We start from the raw sequence: 23,415 nt of genomic DNA, 5'->3' as shown, positions 1-23,415 counted from the left end.
TAAATGGGCTCCAAGATTAGACACTGGAGTGTCTTGGAACAACAAACAGATAATAAACTGATGTGTTTTTCTCCTCGGCTGGTACTAGACTGGCTAGTCTGGAGGCAGCCAGTTCTGGCAAATGGAAAGCACTCTTAGTATCCTTAAATGGGCTCCAAGATCAGACACTGGAGTGTCTTGAAACAACAAACAGATAATAAATTGATGTGTTTTTTTTTTCTCCCGGGCTGCTACTAGATGTATAAGTCGGCAAAATAAAAAATACCTCTGCTCCTTTCATGCCATTGAAACCCATTGCACCTACTGGACCTGGAGCACCCTATTAAAGGAGACAACAACTTCACTCAGTGATTTCAATATGATACCAAGTGGGTGGTTGTCCTAATGCAGCATCTGCCAGAGTTTCCATTAGGGGTCCTCTACGCCTGGGAGGCTCACTCAAGAATTTGTGGTGATTTGAGGCTAAATAATAACCATTAACAAGGCTCCACTTTCAAGAAAAAATATGGGCACTACAAACTTTCAACTCCTTCATGGAATCATTTTCAAGTAAGAGGGATGAAAGCTATAATCGCGATCCTGGGGATCTTCCCATTGCGCTGAGACATCAATACAAAGTCGTATTGCCCTCTCAAAATGACGGTTTCTGATTGGCTCAAAGACTGTCACGTAAGCATGGAAGCACGGCACTCGGCGCGCCCAGATCAAAATTTTACTTCTGTGAATGAACATGTGACGTTGGATGGTGTTGTTTATTCCTTTTCATTTGAGTTTACATCTGACACTGTTCAAGAACCACTTCTAATATTTTTTTGTCGTAAACATGTACCATGATACAGCCGATACAACTTTTTTCTTGAAGGTAAGCGAAAATTCGATGAAGAGAAATTCACTTCAAAGACTTTCTTGAGTGTGAAAGCAGCCACGGTAAATAACAATGAGCTTAAATTCCAATAAATTATGGCATTTTCAAAGCAAAAGGATCCGTTTCTTTTCTGATGTCTCTCATCTCTACAAAAAATTACTCCAAGAGCTCTGCTGCGTTCTCTTTCGTGGCTCAGGTCTGTCAATTTGATCTTCTCGGTTGTAGTGCCGAATGGCAAACTCGGTAATTTTTACAGCATTCTTCGCAGCTTGGTCTTTTTCAAATTTCTAAATCTCCACGGCATGTAAGCTAGGATAACAATGCTCTGTTTTCGTTTTTGGGTACTAGTATGGTTGCTCTTTTTATTCTTGCTTCTGGTTGTGAGGTTTATTCATCACTGTTTTCATGTTGTTGTTTATATCTCGGCGGTAACAAATTTTCAATAAAATTCGTTGGTAAAATGTTTAAACCAACTAGCTCGTCTATTTCATCAATGGTAGGTGCTTTATGGACTGTAGATTTTTGCATTTTCTTTGTTTTGATGTAAAAATGAAAGCCCAACAATTCAAATAACCCGCCCGAGAAAAAATTTCGCGCACTGATATTACCATGGCTACAGTTTAACTGAAGTAAGAATTTCTCTTTCAATCAGCGCACGATTTGTACTTTTTCTGTTTCCTCTCTCCAACAAAATGTCAGTATCGCGATAAAAAACTAAATTCGATTTTGAAACGGCAATACGAATTTATATTGGTGGCGTTGCGAGAAAATATGTTCCGTATTGGGCTCCGTCACTTCGCGACTCCGCCCAATACGGAATATATTTTCTCCCAACTAGCCGTCAATATAAAGTCGTATTGCCATCTCAAAATCGAATTTAGTTTATAATATTGTTTTTCTAAACTTCAAATAACAGTATCAGGGAACCACTTATTTTCTCATATAATGAGTATCTTATACTAAGAAATGACAAGGTGGGTGGGCTGGAGAGTGAATAAAACTAACAAATTATTCACTAAAGAAAGTACTATATAAAATCAAGAAATATCTTATATGCATCACTAAAATGTACATACAGGTAATCCAGGCAACCCAGCTCTGCCATTCTCTCCATCCTGGCCCTAGGGAAAAAATAGAGAAAGAGTGAAATAAAGAAAGTTAAAGAGGAATGATTGGAACCATAGAAATGGGTAACATGGTTATCGAATCAGGTCCATTGTCTGTCCCTCTAATTAACATGTGCACTGTATGTAAAAGAAAACTAATATGTCTCCAGTTACGTTTTTAAAGTGTTTTGAGTATGGCCTGCTGCTTTGCTTTTGAAAATCATAAATTCAGGTTTTTATCAATAAAATGCTATAAAAGGACATTACCAGATGCCAGTGATCGTCATACACTACTGGATGCACATTGTAAACTTTTTAATGCCACAATAACACTGATAATTAATTTCTTTTAATTAAATAACTTCACAACCACATTACCAGGATGTTGTCTGCCAATGGATGCATACTTTGATCACTGAAATCCAAATATACCGCCATGGCATGCCCAGACAACCTAAAGGAGTCAGTCATGTCACCCAAATGATAGCACCCTGAGAGATATTGGCGCATCCAATTTTCCTGTGCCCGTTTAGAAATCCTGACAGCTCATGCTTTTGAAATTCTTTCAAGTATTGAAAGAGTGGCAAAAGATGCAGTTGCCTCTATATATAACACACCACATACATGTATAACTTACTGGGGGTCCTTGGAAACCTTGCTTTCCAGATTTACCTTGAGCACCTGGGTCACCCTAAAATCACCAAGTAACATACATGTAGATCAACAATAAACAAACAAATCACCAGATCCATGGGCACTTTATATGCTCCAAGCTTATTTATTCATCAAGACATGCACAACTTTACAGATCATCAAAAGAAAGGTTTAACTTTGAGAAATTTGACACCCAGGGCGGGAAGGGCTTGTTCCTGAAAAATGAAAAAATTTAGCTCTAAAACACAAAACTGAATTTAATTATTTCTGGTATATTTTTCTCTAACCCTAAAAAATGCACTAGTTCAAGGTAACATTGAGTTCAACATGACCACTAATCAAGCAAAACAGACAAAAATAGTGCTGTTAAATTACAGTCAGATGAGAGGCAGAAGGTCCTGCAACCATGCACCTTGTCAAGAAAACTTAGCATAGTGTATTCTTCAGCATTGAGTTTCTATGGGTTGGCAGCATGTCGTGATATTTTGCCAACAAAAGTTGTAAACAGGATTTACATGATATACATGTAGGCGTATGGCTAAATTTTGGACTATTATAAACAGGAACTGTTTTCCAACAATATGCCATACCTCCCTCCCTCCCCCAACAAGTCACAGAATTTTACAGTAGACAGTGCGTAGTCTTGGAATACTCACCCTAGGACCTGAACGACCAGGATTTCCAGGCTCTCCTTGAGATCCCTAAGAGAATGATACCAAGTAAGGCTATTAATAATCAGTTTAGAGAAGTAATAAATTGGCTTGGGTCCCGATAATCAAATCAAGCGGGATACACCACTTTACTACGTGGTAATGCAACATAATCAAACATTGTGGGGGAATATGAACAAGAAAAATTACAGCATTTCAGTACTGCAACAAGCTAATCAAACATTGGAACAATCTCCAATCTAATCATGAGGATCACAACCAATTACCAAAGACCACAGTGCTTAAACAGTGACAGGCAATGCGCTGTAAGTGACTAAACTGTTTGACAACAAATAAAATAAGACAGCAACAATTAATTTTCATTTAACCAGGACAAAAACTCACTGCTTGTAACAAATCAGTTGAATGTACCTGTTCCCCTTTAACTCCATTTTGTCCAGACTGTCCATTTTTCCCTGCATCACCCTACGATTTTTTTCAAAGAAATTCTTCAATTGAATGGACAGGCAAAGAATCAAGTCAAAATTGGACATGTTACTTTGGAACCGGAATCTGCATAGTATGTATAAGTTCAACGGAAACGGATAGAAAAGTATCATCCAAGCAATTAAATTTCAGTAAATACAGTAATAAGTGGAAGAAGTTATCAGTTGAAACTCTGACAAGTTGGACAAAAATAATAATTATTATATTTTGACATTTGGATTCTACAGCATGGTTAAAGGCCACAGATGTGATGAAGCAGAGTACAGTACAAATGTTCAGTCAAGATGACATTATGTAAACATATTAAGGTGGGGTACACCTGAGAGCCGTTTTCACGCCGCTTAAAATCGGTCAAATGGAAATATCTTGTTCGCATTTCAAGCAATACAAAAACCCCCCATTCATTACACAAATCAATGTTTTGGGGTGTTTTGTGAATTTTTGGGTGATTTTTGGGTATATTTGGGAGGAGATAATTTTTCTTAAAGGATTGGTAAAAGTAAGAGAAATAAGAAATGTTGAAGATTTAATGAAGTTTTAAAATTAGAATTTTTAGTTAATAATTAATAGACGGATACCAAGTTAGTCCACTAGCCACCTGGGGTGCTCTTACATGGGTATCAACTGTCTCTTAGTGTTCCAAAAATCATTTTCTTTCTTCTATCCATTCTTAAAACCTCTTCAAATTTCACTCAAATTCAGGTAGAGCCCCGCCTTAAGCAGAGATGAAAGCCAACTCTGCCTAGTATGCCATTCATCTCCTCGGTTTTCAGCAAAAAGGTGTAGGGTTTAAGTGAAACAGCAATTAAAAAACAAAAATAATGATACTTTTTCCTAAGTACCCAATGGCCTTTCTGGGGAACAAAGAGTGGTGTTCTGAGACTTTGCAGCATACCTTTGCTCCTGGTCTTCCTTCTGCCCCCGTATATCCACGAGTTCCAGAAGGTCCCTAGATAAACAAAAACAAGCCAAAGCATTGAGTGCTTTTCTGTGGTTCGTAACAGAAACCAGTTTATAAACTCTTCACTCTATCTAGATCTTCAGCAATCTTCTGGCATCTTAATTTAACTACTGCCTTTTAGACTTAATTCAACTTACCTTCGGACCTGGTAGACCAAGTCCTCCTGGAGCTCCTGTTCTTCCTGGCGATCCCTAGTTAATGAGACAAACACAGTTTAAGGAGACAAAATAAAAAAAATAGTTGCAACGACTGGAAACTACACTAGAATTTCAATGACTTCCCAACTTCATTTGTCTTGGTAACTCAAATGAGAACCAGGGGGAGCAGGGTTGGCGCAGTGGTTGAGCACTCGCCTTCCACCAATGTGGCCCGGGTTCGATTCCCGGACTTGGCGTCATAAGTGGGCTGAGTTTGTTGGTTCTCTACTCTGCTCCGAGAGGTTTTTCTCCGGGTACTCCGGTTTTCCCCTCTCCTCAAAAACCAACATTTGATTTGTAATTATTTGATTTGTGAATATTAGCTTTCTTGGATTGTAAAGCGCCTTTGATCATTTAGATGTTAAAGGGCGCTATATAAGTATTAAAAAAAAAAAATTTAACCTTCAGCTTCCCCCTGTATACAGAAATTTAGCTGTGTATTAATTTTACATGTTAAGACTGCAGATTTTGACTGTTTTACACATTCAAGGGTGGACTGACTTTTTAATTATAATTATGCCAGTCCTTCAAAATATTTTTTTTATAGAATTTTCCAAATGCACCATTTTGAAGAATTACCAGAACTTTCAATGTACTTGACAAAAGGGCACATTTCAATTGCAAAGTAGCACGCCTGTTTAGCCACATCTCAAAACTGGAAAGCGATTAAAGTGTCATGCCAGTGGTAGCCCTATTTTTTCCCTCGCAGGTAAGCACAAACATTTCTGAATGATAAGTTCATCATTGATTTATTGAGACCATGCTTGTAAACAAAACTGTTGGGAGAAACATCTTCAAATTGACAGTCTAGGCCTGCCAGATAATTTTAAAGAATGAACCATTACTGTGCAATAAAATGGCTCCCATAAAAGGCCCCTTGGATTACCACACATTTACATGCACATTAATGGAACAGCTCAAATTTCAAAGGAAAAACCGATATTTACCCTTTTCCCAGCTGGTCCAGGTAAGCCAGGCCCTCCTGGGTTTCCACGTGAGCCCTATTAGGAAACAAAGCAAAAGTGACCACCAACGGCACTTAAAGTAACGTCCACAGGGCTGTTTAAATAATCTGTACATAATTATCTTAAAACAATTAGCAACTTATCAAAGCTTCTTTCCCTGAACTTACATTGCATTTGGAATACAAGCCACCATAACACAACACTTCCTTGGTGGCCAAAAGGTACAATTTATATTAATGTTCACTCAGCTGGACCAAAACTAATCAGGCGTGATTAAGCTTTTGAATTTACGTTATAATTCATAATGTCAAACTGATTTTGAAACACTACATAACGATGGATAAATCTCATTGGCATTTGCCAGGTCCACTTGAATCAAACTACAAGTAGAGAATAGGGCAATTCCAACTTCTCAGTCTAGAGGTTTTCATTCTTCTGCAAAATGGAGATTTATTTTTCGATATGAAACACGCTCATGATCATCAATTAATGACAACTGCATGTACAAAGGTTTACCATACCGATGATCCTTTAGCTCCTTCAAGTCCTCGTTTACCAGGTTTTCCTGGAGCCCCCTAAAAATGGTCAAATCAATTCAAAGATTAATAAAAGTTGGACAAACTAAAACTGGTAATAAACTGTACCAAGAGAACTGATTATTGGAAATGGTTCCATTAAGGCCTGATACAGTGCCACGCACTGTTCCTGATGGCAACAAAGTTTTTTATTAAGTTTCTGACTTGCGTTCCCAAGCAGCTGAACAAACTGCATGGCCTGTGTGAGAAACAGTTTATTATTCCAGAGCGACCACACAACCTAACATCTCCAAACCTACTCCACCCAACAAATATTCCAGCCTGCACTTTGATATTGACCAGTTGGAATGGAGGCCATCTGAAAGTTGTCAAAACAACTACTGGTCATCATAACGTTTTTCCAGTAGAAATGATACAACCATCTCTCTGCCGTAAAAAAAGGACATTAGAAAGCTGTTTCCTGTATGATAATCAGCCAAGCCTGCAGGCAAAACATTGGCAGTCTGACACAGTCATGTCTCCAAGGTTAAAGGGCAGCTACATTTGACAATTTATTGTTGACAAACCTCTTCGCCACGTCTTCCAGGGTCACCAGGAGCACCAGGACGTCCCTAAAACAAACCAAGAAAATTACAATTCTTGAAACCTTTTCTCCAACCACACTTGCAACATGTACGTTATGTCGTTCTTTTGTGTACCTCTTGCTTTAAAGGGGAAGTATCATGCAAATTTGCGGTCATTTCAAAACCCAAAAATGTTTGTCTGTCAGCAGAAACAAAGAAAAAATTGGCAAGTTTGTTATAAACTATCACCTCAGTGCAATAAAACTGTTGATTAGTGCCTCTGGCCAGAGACATAGTAGGCCGGTATGGATTGAAACTTGAAAAATGTTAGGCTAATGTTTTTCAAGTTCTCCCATTTTTGTTTCCAGAATGCGCTAGAACAGATCACGAGTTGTTCCTTTCAAGAATTGAGTTGATTTCTTTCCTCTCGTCATTCTAGAATTATTTGGAAGCTGATTTGAAGGTCTTGTTTCATCATTTTTAATAAAAGATACCAAAAACCTAATGATACTTAATCTTAAAGAGCTGTGACTATTAAACAGTAGAAATGTAAAAGTATGTAGTGTGACAGTGCCTGATAAGCAAGTACATGTAGAGAGCAATAAGTTGACAGAAGTGCTTTTGCAGCAGCTCACCAAATTATTATCATTGTCACCATGTTTGCCATCCAACACTACATGCTATGTACTTAGCTAGTCAAGAGGACTTTTCAGTGCTAAAAAGCCATCAATTGTTCAAATCACAAATGGCCATTTTCAAGGTTACATATGTTAGGACAGTCACATCACAAGAGAGCCTTCTTAAGCAACACAAGGATGGAACAATAAATTTTTACGATTTCTTATGTTACATGGTTTTTCAAAGGAAACAACGTGATTGCAGGTAAACAACTTCACAGCAATAACTAATTCTATTTTGTCCCTCAATACAATGTTGAGAAACAAAATCTACACTGTGAGTGAAGTCCTGAAGACATTTCAAAAATGTACCCCGTCAAAGTCTGATGATCAACAGCTCCAAAGCAAGAAAACAAACAAGTTGACTGTTCAACTTACATCTTCCCCAGGATTTCCTGTGCGGCCTACTGGACCCATAGGCCCAGTTCCTCCCTATTACAAAAACACAAGTGAGCATACAACAAGCATTTAAGTGAAGTACAACGGGCTAGGTATTCTGGAGAGGGGGAAACTTGGTGGAAGCATGGGTAGGGATTATGTGCCACTGGCCAATAAAACTCACACCTGTTTTGGTCTAGCTAAATCCTTGCTGGTTTAGTGCCCTTAGAAAAATTTCAATTTTTTCCTTTTTTTCTCTATAACACTTCAACTTGTGCTTCCATGCTGCCAAAACACCTTCATAAATATAACACTTGATCTCTAGTTTCCTACAAAAAAATTGACCCAATCTGAAAAACCCAGCTAGTTGCTCAAAAAAAACCATGACAAAACTTGCACAAAATCTTTCCTTGTCTTATTTCATGAGCAATGGTGTTAAGTGTGATTTTGTTTGGTGCTTATCGCAGGGTTAAGCTGAAATATTGTATTGAAAAATGGATATATATCGTTTGTTTAAAAAAAATGGTGAAATGTATAACAGTTGAAGACAGACAGAAAAGTATGGGGACAAGACAGGAGAATTTGTTCTTTCATATTAGGGGTTTAAGGGTTAAATGTATGTTCTTTGGTGGACAGGGAGAAGGGCAGAGGGTGGTAAGTGAGGTTGGATACCAGGAAGTCTACCAGAGACAGGGAAAGAGAGCTGGGGTAGTGGGAGTGGGAGGTATGTTGTGTAACAGCAGCCACTAAAAAAGGGTTGGAAAATGGAAATAAGGGTATGGAAAGCGAGACGTTCACGCCACTGTCCCCCCTTAATTTTACCATTATTACATTTAAATTTTACCAGTTCTCCTTTGTTTCCAGGAAGCCCAGTAGCACCATTAGCACCAGGTGTTCCAGGTTCACCCCGTTCTCCTGGTTGCCCGTTAGGCCCTGGGTCACCCCTAGTTCCCATGGGACCTGGGTCACCAGGCAGGCCAAAGTTTCCCTTCGCTCCAATCGTACCGGGGGGTCCTGCACCGCCACTCTCACCAGGACTCCCCTGGAAAAGAAAACATTATTACGTCAGAAAGGTCATTCCAGGTTAATTTCTGAAAAGTAATAATATTAATAACAATAATAATAATAATAATAAATAAAATTTATTTTCTTCTTTTGCGCGTGTTACATAGTAAGATGCTCACATGCACATCACAAAAAGGAAAAACAATTTACAATTTAAAGTGATAATACTAATTACAATAAGCATATTTAAAATCTATATAAGTAGATAAATGACAATAGCAGCTTATAATAATAATTATGATAATAATAATAATAATAATAGGTAATAGACTAACTCTAGTATAATTATGATAAGTAGACTAACAGTAAAAGGTATGATTACAATTATGTGACACATGTACAACTGTAGGTCTCAAGGAAATAGCAACATACTTGTAAGAAATTAAAGAGGACAACAAATAACAGAACGGTGACAAAGACAAGGATGGCATATCTTGTGTTTGCCAAAATAATTGAACAGCAACTTAAATTAATGGCATTAAGAAAGGTGAAAGTACATTCACAACAAAACAAGATTATAATACCTGGAGAAGACATTCATGAAATACACCACAGTAATGACAGTATATATATATTAATATTATTGTTCTTTAACTACAGATACAATCTACAAATTTGTGCTAAATGAATCACTCAAAACTGAAAATGACGAATCCACTTACTGCTGGTCCTTCAGGTCCAGATTTTCCGTCAGGACCTGATGGTCCCTAGAAAAAATGAACAGACAATTTTTTTATTGAAACATTGAGTTTCACGGCAGTTTGATGCTTTCTTATATAATTAGTGCTACCACTCAGGTGTATACGAATGTTGTCACATAAACAGGGAGGTCAAATAATTAACCCTTTAAACCAAAGGTGAAAGGCATTTATGTCCAAATCAGTATAAATACACACCCTATACTCTGTATAATAATTAATTAAACCATTTGAAAGCCCAATCAGCAAATATTTGAAAAATCATGTCGATTTTATAGCCTGTGTAGCAGTCGTTTCCTTTTCCTTCAAGCCAAGCGAGGCAATCGCGCGAGGGTATTGGGCAAAAGGGAGAAAAAAAGTAGGAGCAGGGGGGAGGGGCGGGGAGGGAAAGGAAACGCCTGCTGCTGAGCCCAGACATTTTACCGAACGCCGTTCGTCAGCGAACGGGAGGCAATAATGTATTTCCATTGGTCAATCGTCTGTCAATCAAACTCATCGACCAAAACGACATCCGGTAAACCATCCGGTGAATCATTTCATATACTTTACATCATCCGGTAAACGTTTATCAAAGATGAAAATACTGGCCGAGGCGGAAAACTGCAGAAAAGAACTCTCTCGAGTGTCCTTTCGATTTCGAGTTTGCTTTGCTTTGGAAACGACTAAACTACTTTCGCCGGGAGATACATTAATTCAGTTGAAACCGGAGCAAAGGACTGCTATTCTCGGTCACGCTCAAAATATAGTTTTCATTGCGCTTTGGTTTGTTGGTAGGTATTATCGTCTCAACAAACATAATGTCATTCGTTTTTCGAAATCCCGCCGGAATTTTTAAAAATTTAAGGAAATTTGTTCTGGCTGTCGGCGGTCTCATTAAAAATGATTGGTTCTCATGTGACATTTGACGTGACAGTGTAGGCCCCAAGGGAGCGAAGCCATTTGGGGGCGTTCGGTAAAATGTCTGGGCTCAGCAGCAGGCGTTTCCTTTCCTTCCCCGCCCCTCCCCCCCGCTCCTCCTTTTTTGCCCAATGCCCTCGCGCAATAACCCCGTTTGGCTTGAAGGAAACGGAAACGACTGCTACGCAGGCTAGTCAATTTTATGAAGTAAGAGATTTTTGTGTTTGAGTGAAATGGATTTAAAATACAAAAACGAAAAACTTCAAAACTGTTCAAAACTTTTGATGAACAGTATTAGGTATTCCCCTAAACTATACCTCCTTTCACAGCTCGCAGGGCACAGATTAATGTACCACATGTTTCAAATCCTGTAAGTATTTGGAGCAAAAATTGAAAAATTGTAGGGGTGGTCAATCATATCATAGATAGAAGGGGTTCACAATTTCATGACTTCAATGACCCAGTTGATTGTTACATGTACAAAACCGTGAAGGAGGTTTGGAAATGATGATCGTAAAATTTGGCAACTCTTGCCTTGCTTTGAATTTCTCCAAAGTTACTTGTGGTTTGAAAAAACTTGGCTGTACCTTGTTTTTTTCAACCCATACCTCAGTGTTTGGAGATAGGATGAAACTCTCTTCCTCAAAATCTAGCAATATTTCTTGACTGTTTTTAATAAAACAATTTTTCCTTATTCATCTAGCTCATATCCAACGCAGGATCGCAACATAATAGTTAAGAATACATTTGAATCCCTCTAGGATTGGTGCAAAAGTAAGGTGACCATCACACCACAAAAGAAAATCTTTGAACATATAGCCTGCACTCAACAATGATCTCTCTCTCTCTTAGTCCTTTGAGGCCCCAGTGGGGCATAGGGCCTCAACAATGATACTTTGCAAAAAAAGGAGCGTTCCCTTACAATAGGACCAGGTTCTCCGGCATCTCCTTGTTTGCCACGCGGACCTGATTCTCCCTAAAAAATAAAAAAGGATTTGTTTGCTCAGTCAGATCAAGATCAACGCCTTGGTCAACTGGGGTTGCAGGTGAAAGAGTGTTCAATTTGCAACTCAATTTGCAAGCAGGGTGTGCTTGTACATTATCAATCTTAAAACTCCATGCAAGTTGGCAAAACATTTTCAATGAATGCTTGGTTTTATCAACAGAGTTGATAACCATAACTATAATAAATTAAATTTATAGTGCAAAGATCACAAAAATACAGTATTCCAATTAACTGCTTAACACAATGCTTAATTATTTAAAATCTGAATTTAAATGTGTGTAATAAAATAAAAACATTTTATAAAATATAGAGATATTAACTGTCAAATAAATACAAAATAAATTAATAGTACCCGGCCTGCTTAAAAAGGTATGGCTTTAACTTCAATTTTAAAACAGTAACATTTACATGTATTTAATGTAACGGTTACGATATGTTTGAAATAAACAATCAAGCCGTTTTTGAATAAAATGTTATCTCTAAATCCTGGAATTTCCAAGCGTAAGTCTGTCACACAAATACCAAAAGTTTCACAATTTGGACATAACTGTTTAATGGCAAGCTTAAGCATTTGCCCAGTTTTCCTAATCGCTACCTTTTACAGTAAATTAGCATCTCATTTTGCTTTTAGGGCAGTTACCTTTATACCATCAACACCGTCTCTTCCTGGTATACCAGATAATCCCTGGAATAGAGATAAAACAAGTGTTATGTCATGATTAAAGACCACATGCACGAGTTCAGACTATGGGTAAAATAGTGGAGTTTGAGAGAGATTTCTTTGGGTTCAGTAACTAATGTATACTGCAAAAAATGCACTGTTCTTTTGATAACAGTGGGCCCTTCATGTTCACGCTGTTGGTTAGCACAAGGGTAAAGCTGTTTGTAAATACTGACTTAATAAGCATACACCGTTTATGGGAATTAGTAATTAATATGTGTTGGACATGTTTTGGACTGTGCATCCTTCATAGGTAACAGACATTGTTATGGATTTTGTAATTTGCTGGCATTGTTTGAGTGAAAATGTGTGCAAGTATCAATTTTTTGGGGGGAATTTGTTGCCATTTAGTCAATTCATTCAAAGCAAATGGCACTCAGGAGATCTGCCAAAGCCAACTAGGCACAAACTATCTATACCTCTTGGCTTACCTGAATCCGGTAACTGTAGTATCTCTCAGTATATACATCAAAAACATGTATTTTGCTGTATTTAACACGATAATATGGTTTTTAAAAATTGTAAAAAAATTCTGGTTTTCTTGCAAAACACAAAATTTATTTATAGAAGTTCTTTAGGTGATGTGTAGATTCACGTAAAAAAATTAAAAAAATGCAATAGGTCGGGCACTTTTTTCTGTCAGTTTGAAAACACAGTGTAACATTAACATGAAAAGGATCTCGACATGCTTATAAAACAAAATAAATTCACTTAATTATTGTAAACTGTAATAATCCCACTCAGCTTTACTTTTCACATTATTTTTCCACCTACAACAATAACTAAAGTTAAACTATAAGTTTGTCAAAACTTTGAAATAAAAACAAAGTTCAGATTGTTAGCAGGTAAAGTCAGCAAAATGACACCTACAGTTTCCCCAGCTAGTCCTGTGTCTCCTCTGTCACCTCGATCACCTTGTGCACCCTACAGTTTCAAAAACGAGAAAAACATGGTTCATTTTAAGGGAAGTTGCACTGTGGAACTCACACTTGTGACAGATAAGAATTTGCCAGTCTCTGCACTACAGGCTGAAAAGATTACATGGCAAGAAACTTTACTGAATTTGCATGTGCATGTAACATATAGAAAATGACAGGGACGTTACAAAAACCACAGGGCAACAGGCTCGAACAAAGTTTCATTTGGTGAACATTGTATGCATATTACAGAGGCTCAGGGATAACAACAACAACTACATGTATTTATTTGAAAGAAATCACATTACAAAATTGTGACTTGAACAAGATAGTTGGTAGCAGCTAGGCACCCGAAATACATGTAACTTTGATGAGCTAGGGTTTACATTTAATTTGTTTTAAGTGAGGTAAAAATAACAGTAAAATAATAAATGAATAAATGATCGAATGAAAAAGTGCAACAAGTACATGCAAGTGTCACTATGTATGCAAAGCAATATAATATCGGCAAAGGCTTATGAATTTATTTTACTTTAATTTTTTTGTTTAAATGAGTCATTACTAACTGAAGAGACTTAATTGAGTCAGTGATTTCCAGATCTTAGGGTCTTGGAATCTAGATACACCTGCAAATTTAGGCCTTTTGCTCCACACCAGGGCTTGACACTAACTTTTGGCATCACTTTCCACTTTGGAAAGTATTTCCAACATATTTTGTAGGATCAGTCTCTAATAACAATTTCTAATAAAATGATATTTCTTGTGCCTCCTTCACCCCCCACCCCCTCCGCCTTTTCAATTCCACTAGCCCACCAAATTTGTAATCCAGGTTGAGGGACAAACTCAGCAACCATAGTCCTTCAATATTACATGTAATTCTCATTAGGCAGTCCAGAATGTCCACTGATAAACAAGATCTGCAGTCTGACTTAACCTTCCCTATTACAGAAAAGCCTCGTTCACAGCAAGCCATTTGCTGTCGACAGTGGTAGAATTTCAACCAACATCAGGATGTTGGGAAATCCTGTTAAAAGTCTCTTTCACAAAGCTTTAAGGGGGAGGGGCAAACAGTTGTTAGAAACGTATGCCTTCAACTTTACCACTCCATTCCCTAAACACAGCATCAAATTCAAAACTGTTCTTCTCAAGTAACAGTCTACTTTCCAGAAATGGCAAGCAAAATTTTCGTTCATTTTTGTCTTTTTACTTCCCAGTGGCAAAATCTACTCTCCAGTGGTAAGTGGGTGAGAGTTAGTGTCGAGCCCTGGATGATGAGTGAGTTCTCACAACAACATGACACAATTGATACAATGTACTTCTCACCTGATCACCCTTCACTCCACGTAGACCACGGACACCACTTATTCCTTGAGGTCCCTTTAACATGAAACAATTTAGCACCATGAGCACTTTTTACATTGATCAAAAACATTTCAGGTAGCTATAGCCCATACAATGTACCAGTAAGGGGATCTAGGAACACACATTTTGAAACAAATTATGCATTCAGGCAGTACTGTACGCTCAATTTGTTCCAAATTACAGTATATAACTGTAACATACATTATGTTACTGGTAAAGAGCACTAAAATATTTATTTGTCGCAAAATTTCACTTGCCGTTTCGCCTATAGCACCGGTTTCCCCAGTCTCTCCAGTTGCACCTTGAGCACCCTAAAGGAAAACATGCATCAACAATTAAGTGGCATTTACTACAAAGCAAAGTTACAGAATTTCTTAACCATGATTATCGTACAGTGTAAGTTGAGACCATGGGACAAAAAATGTGATCAAACCCTTTAATCCCCAATGGCACCTTCCTTTTTTTCTGTAAAATTATTCCATTCAAACATGCAAGGACATGAGAAAATATAGAGTAAAGGAATTCATCGTTTCAGTAGGTATTAGATACTGACAATAGACACTATTTCTCAATGCTGTCTTTAAACAAGAAGTTCCGCTATAAAAGGTCAAGCCCCTCCTTTATTTCACACCTTTGTGGATGTGAGATCCAAATTTAGACGTCATTCAGTCGTGGCAAGTTGTTGACTTAAAAGCAACCTCTGAAAAATATGCCTCAAAATTTCATAATATCACCACAGCAATATGGGATATCAAGTTCTAATTTATTTAACAAGGTTTATTCTGCAAACTAAGCCAATTATATCGGTAAGGGCTGTAGAAAAAAACGTACATCAAAGAGCTGATGTGTCAGTGGATCGGCGAAGCATTGCGTGACATCCCAGGAGAAATGGTTGACAATTAAGTTGTTCCTGAAGTGCGGAATTACAAATTCTTTGGACGGTTCCAAGGACAATTTTGTATTTGATAGCTCAGATGATGAGTCAGTCGTGGCAGATGACTTAGTTTTGAGAAAACTGTTTGATGACTCCAACTAAGAGTCAGATTTTGAAGGATTTTAAGGTGCATATTTTCTTGTAAATAAGCTGCTCGGATCATTGCTTTAAACCAAGAACGTAAATTGGTAGGTATAGTCAAGATTTTCTTCTGTAAACTTGATTTGTAATAAACTGTTGTAACAAAGAATCTTTTGTCGTATTTTTGCGCTAAAAATGTTTGTTTACGGTTTTAAAAACAATGGGAATTACACATTTTTTTCTAGAAAGTGTCTTGAAAATTAGGGTGTGCATTATACATGAATATGGGTTGTGCATTATACACGGGTAAATACTGTATGTTGTTTGTCAGTTGTTTACGCTCTGATGGCTGATTGACAACTGAAGGTGAGAATGGCCAGGCCTGAGACTATGTTACACTAGAACTTCCTGTTTAAGAAATACGTGGAGTCGAGTGGAAAGAACTTGTACTAGATAATGTTCGAGCTTACAATAATAGCCTTAATTAAAATCATCAGAGAATATTATCTGTGCCAACCAAAGGAACTTGTCACTTAGCTGTTTTGCACTTTTCATGGCATTGGAGACTAAAAAAACCACGACGCCAAATGCTCATGAGAATGTCACTTTCATATAAAATTAATTGGCATAACTTGGACTACTTTGCAATAATCCAAGTAGTTCAACCTGTACAAAGTGGCCAAACTATCCAGGAACAGAACTGGTTTAAATGGCTTTCAAAAAAAAATTACTGTCATGTGCTCACACTATCCAAAACTTTGGTTATTTGTTGTTTTGCAGAGGACTGTGAAGAAATGCACCAAAATGTATAATGCATGTACAGGGCATTGTTTCTCTAATTAAATAATATTGTTTTGTGATTTTCTCCTTGCTATCGCCATAGCATTAATAAAACTCCCTATCATCAAGAACAAACAACAACAACAACAAAAAAAACTATCATGGCAGCAGTATATATCAGATGTGAGAGTTACAAGACAAAAGAGCTGGGTTGTTAAGTCTTAGCAAAGAAATGCACCAAAATGACAATGTATTTACAGAACATTGTTTCTCTAATTAAATAACATTGTTTTGTGATTTTTTTTCTTGCTGTCCCCAAAGCATTTCTTATTAATAAAAACTCCCCATTGTCAACAAACTATTTACACAGCTGCAGTATATTGGATGTGAGAGTTAAAAGACAAAAGAGCCGGATTGTTGCCTTAGCAAAGTCCATTTCTCACCCCACAGGCCAAAAATTGACAACTGTTGAGTGCATTGTCTTGAAGGCAGGTTAATAACCCTTGCATTACCTGGCATTTCCTAGTAAATTACATTTAAAAAGCCACAGTAAAGAAATGATGCATGCACCTGGCATTAAACTGTGGCACTCATAGAGTATTCACTTACATCATTTCCATCCACTCCTGGTTCACCAGGAGGTCCACTAACTCCTTGATCACCCTGAAAAATTAACAAAATTAATCATTAATTTTAGATATTAATAACAATAATAATAATAAATACATTTTCTATCTAATAGTGCTTATTATTTACACAATTAAAACATGACCTGTAAATTAAAAAAAATCATATCGCAAACAATTTAAAGCAATGTACAAATTAACAGTTACTGTTACCTATTTCTAAACAAATAGGTACAGGTGTATCAAGTGTTTTTAATTTTGAAGATTTAGTGGAGCTGACCGATTTCAAATTAAGAGGAACAGAAACACAGTGACACAGAAAGCTCTCACACCATAGCTCTTCCACTTTCAAGCATGGGAGTCTACTTTTAACTGATTTACTGTGGTTATGAATCGTGACTTCTACTACTAAAACTAGGCAGTGAAACCAGTCGCTCGCGGCTCGTGGGTCCACTTGCATTTTTAAAACTCAGAATGGAACCAGCATGGAACAATGTACAGCCTAAAGGTAAAGCAAAAAGACAGGATTTGCGAACTTGCTATAATCTCTGGTTCTGTTTTTTTTTTTCAGTAATATTAATAAGATGTGATCTTGAAAAATTGAAGAGACAAAAAGTTCATTTAATGCTTCCAAATATGTGTCTAAACTCTATTCTCTCAATAAAGGATAAGCAAACAATAATTATTATTTCAGGTTTAAAGGAAGGACAAAAAGGAACAGATTTAGTGCTTGAGTTTGGAATCAGCAAGCAGCAGATCTCAGATATACGCAAAAACAAAGACTAGATCTTTGACGAATGATGGACTTCGCTATGCTGTCATGTTGCCTTTCCTTGAAACAAACAAGCATGCTTGAACATTTCAGAACGCTTTGAATACACTAACACTTAAAACAGCAACTATTTCATTTGTAAATTCATCATAACATAGAGGCTGTATATGCAATTCTGATCTATTCACAATTAAATTCTGTTTTCTTATTTCCTTTGTTTACATTACTGTCTCATTAATATTCATATTTTCGATAATCCGGACTCTCAGTTATCCAAGGCAGACTATTTACTCAAGTCCCAAAGAGTCTGGATAATCTAAGTTCGACTGTATCATCAATAAATAATAAACATACAGTTCCTCCTGGTGGACCAATAAGACCGCCTTCTCCGGGTTCTCCTTGAATTCCCTGCAAGCCAAAATAACAAACATAAATTTGAAAAAAAATAGGCACTGGTTGAAGGTGCACATGTTTGCTGAAAAAGGTAAATTTAAAGTGCATTGAACAGTAATCACTTAGGTTTAAAAGTTTAGTCATGCTTAATAACACTGTTTGGTCAGTAAGCCTCAGAAACTCAGAGAGCACGTTCTTTATGCAGAGGGCTTGCTATCATCTTGCTATTACAGTGGTACAGACACTTGCTTTTGCTCTATACGAGTTCAATCATCCGTTTAATGAGAGGTTACCTTTTTCACTGTGGTAAGCTTTATTTAAGCGCAGCCATATTCAAAGTCAATTGATTGACAGTTTGGCCTACTGCCAAATACTTGGAGAAATGAAGAAAGATCTAGATGCCATGAAAAGGTTTACTTAGAATAAAGCAGCACACATTCTGAAAGATGGAGCAAAGAACGTTTAAAAATAAACTGCAGTATATGCCCAAAATTCCTGTTAAAAAAATATAGTCAAATAATTTATAGTCAAATTTGTAGACTAAGGTGGGCACCCATGCCATGGCCCTGTGCCCAGTCACTGAAAAAGGATGTTGTTCAGACTCCTTGGTGCCCAAGGAACAAAAATCATTGTGTTTCATTCGTCAATATTTTAGTGCCTACCATACATGTAATTTTGCTTACTGTATCACAGGGAAGCATAAAGAAAAAGTGTGGGAACTAACAAAATCCTGTTCAGACAAGTGCTCGTGCCCAGGAACAGGGCCCAAGTACTGCAGTTGGAGGAAGTGCCTGTGCCCAGGCTCGGTGTACAGATCTTAACTCGGGCACCAACAAAAAGCTACGTTCAGACTAGGTTTCTGTGCCTGAAAGCCACGCATGGGCATCACGTCTAAACAGGGCCTTAGAAAACCGTCCTCTGAACATTGCATGCACAAGGTCTGTTTGTTTGTCACGAGTCTATTAGCCAGTAGCCATAAAAATCTAACCACTCATGATCAGAAGAGCTTGTTCCTACTGTACAAATTGAGTATTAAAAACAAATCGATGAATTCCAATCTATACATTTTGTAGATTTGGACTCCTGAACTACGGATACTGCACTACAGACTGGGTTTATAACCATGCAACAAAGTGTGGACTGAGAACTGAAGCTACGATTCTGTCTAGTTTCATCAAGATTTTATAATAGTACACATCTTTTCAAACTAACTCATATTTTGGGTCAACTTCTTCATTTTTCTACCTTTATTTTAGTACATGTGTATGTTTTATATCCATTCCAGGACTACAAGTCCATTGTCCATAGCCAACACTCCCCCCTTAAACTGTCCAAACCTTGGTGCTGTGATTGGCTCCAAGGTCTTCCAAGATTGGTATACTTGACAGTTGACAAAACTCAGTTACAATGAATCAGCAAACACTCACAAGTACAGCTGTAGTTTGCATTCAGCATGAAAATGAAAAATATTAAATAAATACAACTTTGTGTTCTATTCTTTTGTTTCATATAGTTGTTGTTATTATTATTTTGTTTTGGTTTCACTAATTAAAATAAATTACTTAAAGTGCCTATGAAGTAAAAAATTTCTTGTTCTAATATGATAGTTTATTATTTTCTGATTCTTAATATGGAGGTTTTAGGCAGTAAAGTGCCTATGAAGTAAAAAATTTCTTTAAGGTGTCCGACTGTAAAAAAAATTAAGCCAATAAAGGTTTTCCTACATCTGGTCCACGTGGTCCTGGTGATCCACTCTTTCCTGGTGATCCCTACAATACACAACAAAGCTTTATCAATGCATGATACATGTTTATGTCATAAGCAAGACCCTGTATGCCTTGTGATTGGCCCTGGCCCATTATCTTTAATGTGCGCAATCAGAGTCCACGTTTTTTTAGTCAATGTATAATAGATCTTTATTAAATAACACACAGCTGTACGCTTCAACTGAACAGGTGCACAGGAAAAAGCCTCAAGTGACTTCAGGAGAATTTTGAGGTGGATAGCATAAAACATTCTTTTGGCAATACATACTGGTAATTAAATTGTCCAAGGAAAACATTCACATTATGACCAAAAGAGTGAATTCAAAACCTCAGTCAGGACTGACAATCCAATTTAAAACTTGTCAAAGGGACGCTAGTTTCTGAAAGAACTGTCAGTGGTAAGTATTATTGCATCAGTGGGAGAGTAGAAACAAATGTTTGGTTTTAATCAAAAGAGTTGATAACTAATTAAAAGGTAATTTGGCCACCGTAAAAATATTTGACTGCCGACATTCAACTGATAGCCTTATGTCAGAGCAAATCCAAAATTCACATCATGCACCCTTTAATAATAATAATAATAATAATTATTACAAGTCTCAACAAAGTTTTGGAAACCATTTTGCTCCATCGCAGACAAGCAGACATGAACATTGTATTTCGCTAAACTGGAAGTGTTTGGTGAATGAACTATCAAAAATCCGACAATAATGTCAAAAGTGCTGGAATTTTGCTGTCAGGTGAAAAGTAAAACAAAACTTTAATTTGTCCTAAAGAACAATCAAGGGATGGCACATAACAATCACAATTTATCAAGTTGAAACAGCTAGCTGCTCAATTGTTTTTCTGACTGGGCTGGCAAAGTGGATGGCAAAGTTCTAACATCAAGTTTGTTTAAGAAAATTAATGTCTCTGTTATTGTATAAAATACCTTTGAATAAAATACCTTTTCCCTACTAGCACCTTTAGTTGATGAAGAAACATATTTCATGTTTCAAGTGCTTGCAATTCAAGTTAAATTTACTCACCGGAGCACCTTTCTCCCCACGGACTTCCTGAAACTGTGTTCCTGGTCCTTTAGAGTCACTAGGCCGTATAATCTAAGAAAAGGAGATTTTATTTGTTATAAATATTATAAGCAATACTAGTTACTGCTGTTAGCATTACAAACTAGGGTTAACTACAGCAGAATCTCAATTATTCAAACCCTGATTTTTTTTAAACTGATTCTTTGAACCAAAAGTTGTCTCCCTTGAATTTGCTTTGGTCAGGTTTTTATCCCCGATTTTTGGAACTCCCAACTTTTTAAACTATATTCAGTTTCCCTAGGAGGTTCAAAAAAATCGGTATTCCACTGTATAACAAACTCAAGACTTCATGTTCTTGTGAAAAGACACCCTTCATGATGCGACCTACAGCATTCAAAAGAATTGATTAAAGTTGCGTTTTGGTGGACGTCAATCAAAGAAAACCTGCTGAAATTGTTTTAAATTCTGACAACATTCCAAGGTAAACCGGCAAGAAAGTAAGAATTTTACCTCGCTAAGAGAAGGTACATGTAAACTATATTTAAATTGATTTCCGAACCAGATCAAGTAAAAATAAAAGGTATTTTTGAATTAAAAAATTTAACTTTCACTGCACCATCGCTGATTTTGCAGAATTATCAGGTGTAGTGATTTCAAATGTTTCATAAAAAAAATACGGCTTCGTCTGAACAATGCCCATTCTTTTAGAGGACCTGGCTTGGAAATCAATTTTCATAAAGTTTACCATCCGTCAGCAGATAAAACTGTCCATTTCTTGGTTCTGTTGTCCTGAAATATTCTCAGAATTCAAAATAATTTCAACGGCTTTTCTATGACTGACGTCCACCAAAAGGCAACTTTATCGGAGTCTTTTGAAGGCGATAGGTCACGTGTTATTGGTAACCGCTGTAATAGTTGAGAAAGTGATGCAAGTGGAGTTTTCTTCATATTATGAATCTCAGGTTTTAATTGTCTCCAATTTTGAAATCTTTACTGCCTCGGCAGTAAAGATAATATTATGAACCGACTAAAGAAGGCTCGCAGTGCATTCCAGAGACGATGGAAGGTGTGGGCAGCGAGAGGAATAGGAAGGAGAACCAATATACGCCAATTGAAGACTTAAGTTCAACTGGTCCTGCTATATGGCAGTGAAACGTGGAAGATCACAAAGGCTGATGAACAAAAACTGAATAGTTTCCAATGCCAATGCCATAGACGGATAATGAAGATCAAATGGCAGCAAAGAATGACGAACAAGAGAGTGGTTGAGATGGCAGAGATCAATGAAATACCGTAAATGCTTGAATTAGCGCCCGGGGTGCTTATTTAATTTTCTAAGGCAAGAGGGGGGCCCTTATTTGAAGCTGGATGCTAATTCCAGCATCCAGATAGAACTGGTCAGATAGAACTGGTCAGGACATGTACTCAGGAGAGAGGGTGAAAAGGACTGTTTTACCGCATTGGGGTGGACTCCAGAAGGACAAAGGGCAAGAGGAAGAACAAAGACCACTTGGAGAAGGACTGTTGAGAGGGAGAGAAACAAGGCAGGGTGGAAGAGTTTGAATGTAGCCAAGACGGCGGCACGGAACAGAAATTGTTGGTCAGAGAATGTGTCGGCCTTCTGCGCCTACTGGCGCTCAGAGAGTTGATGATGATGATGAATTTTGAAACATTTGTACAGCATGGCCAAAATATTTAATGGGGATTGACACTTGGAATTGAAATTTTGAATTTTAAAAAATCACATGGTGTTAGATTCAAACTTCATATATTAGTAATAACCAACTGACGATGTCTCACACAAAACTAGTTTTGTATTCGCAAAATAATAATTGTAAATTAGTGTACACATAAGTGTTGTTAAGTAAATGCAAATGAGATGCTTCCTGATTCAGATGATGTTTGGTAATACTTTGTAGGATTCAACAAGCAAAATTAGAAGTTGGAAAAAAATTCAGGTTGTCTAATTTTAATGATAACAAAAAATATTAAAAAAAAAAAAAATGCCAGTAATTAACATTAATGCTGGGTCCATGAGGCAAGGATTTCAGCGTTTCATTAGCAAAACATCATGGTAACATTTGAAGGGGTGCGTGGAATAAGGCCCTAAGTGACTTTTGATGTAAGGTCAAATTCTCCTTTTGTTTCACAAGGCAACTTGGAAGGAGAATGTAGCAATTTATCAGAAGTCACTTAGGGCTTTTTTCCAGGCACCCCTTCATTTATAAATGTTTGCAAATAGTCAAGATAGCAGTAGACTGACAGCAAATTTGAAATATAAAACAGAATTTACTCACGTCATGGCATTTG

The 23,415-nt window shown here is 37.1% G+C and overlaps 1 protein-coding gene across 10 annotated transcripts in view; it reads right to left on the bottom strand.

Annotated features, from left to right (window-relative positions):
* Positions 1–23,415, bottom strand: part of LOC146474177 (uncharacterized) — a 107,613-nt gene that overhangs the window by 36,560 nt on the left and 47,638 nt on the right. For all 10 annotated transcript variants that reach the window (XM_085117432.1, XM_085117433.1, XM_085117436.1 and 7 more), the window contains 22 exons: positions 21,106–21,177; positions 20,036–20,080; positions 18,273–18,326; positions 17,130–17,183; positions 14,983–15,036; positions 14,687–14,740; positions 13,317–13,370; positions 12,366–12,410; positions 11,642–11,695; positions 9,787–9,831; positions 8,904–9,101; positions 8,060–8,113; positions 7,008–7,052; positions 6,427–6,480; positions 5,888–5,941; positions 4,881–4,934; positions 4,678–4,731; positions 3,708–3,761; positions 3,282–3,326; positions 2,609–2,662; positions 1,942–1,986; positions 266–319 (listed from right to left, as the gene is read on the bottom strand). In XM_085117432.1, coding sequence (XP_084973558.1) covers positions 266–319; positions 1,942–1,986; positions 2,609–2,662; positions 3,282–3,326; positions 3,708–3,761; positions 4,678–4,731; positions 4,881–4,934; positions 5,888–5,941; positions 6,427–6,480; positions 7,008–7,052; positions 8,060–8,113; positions 8,904–9,101; positions 9,787–9,831; positions 11,642–11,695; positions 12,366–12,410; positions 13,317–13,370; positions 14,687–14,740; positions 14,983–15,036; positions 17,130–17,183; positions 18,273–18,326; positions 20,036–20,080; positions 21,106–21,177 — 1,296 coding nt within the window. The remainder of the gene's footprint in view (positions 1–265; positions 320–1,941; positions 1,987–2,608; positions 2,663–3,281; positions 3,327–3,707; positions 3,762–4,677; positions 4,732–4,880; positions 4,935–5,887; positions 5,942–6,426; positions 6,481–7,007; positions 7,053–8,059; positions 8,114–8,903; positions 9,102–9,786; positions 9,832–11,641; positions 11,696–12,365; positions 12,411–13,316; positions 13,371–14,686; positions 14,741–14,982; positions 15,037–17,129; positions 17,184–18,272; positions 18,327–20,035; positions 20,081–21,105; positions 21,178–23,415) is intronic.

The sequence above is a fragment of the Pavona decussata genome, unplaced genomic scaffold, assembly GCF_977016875.1.
Source record: "Pavona decussata unplaced genomic scaffold, jaPavDecu1.1 SCAFFOLD_91, whole genome shotgun sequence".
Classification (NCBI taxonomy): Eukaryota; Metazoa; Cnidaria; class Anthozoa; order Scleractinia; family Agariciidae; genus Pavona; species Pavona decussata.
This window is presented reverse-complemented; position numbering and strand designations above follow the sequence as displayed.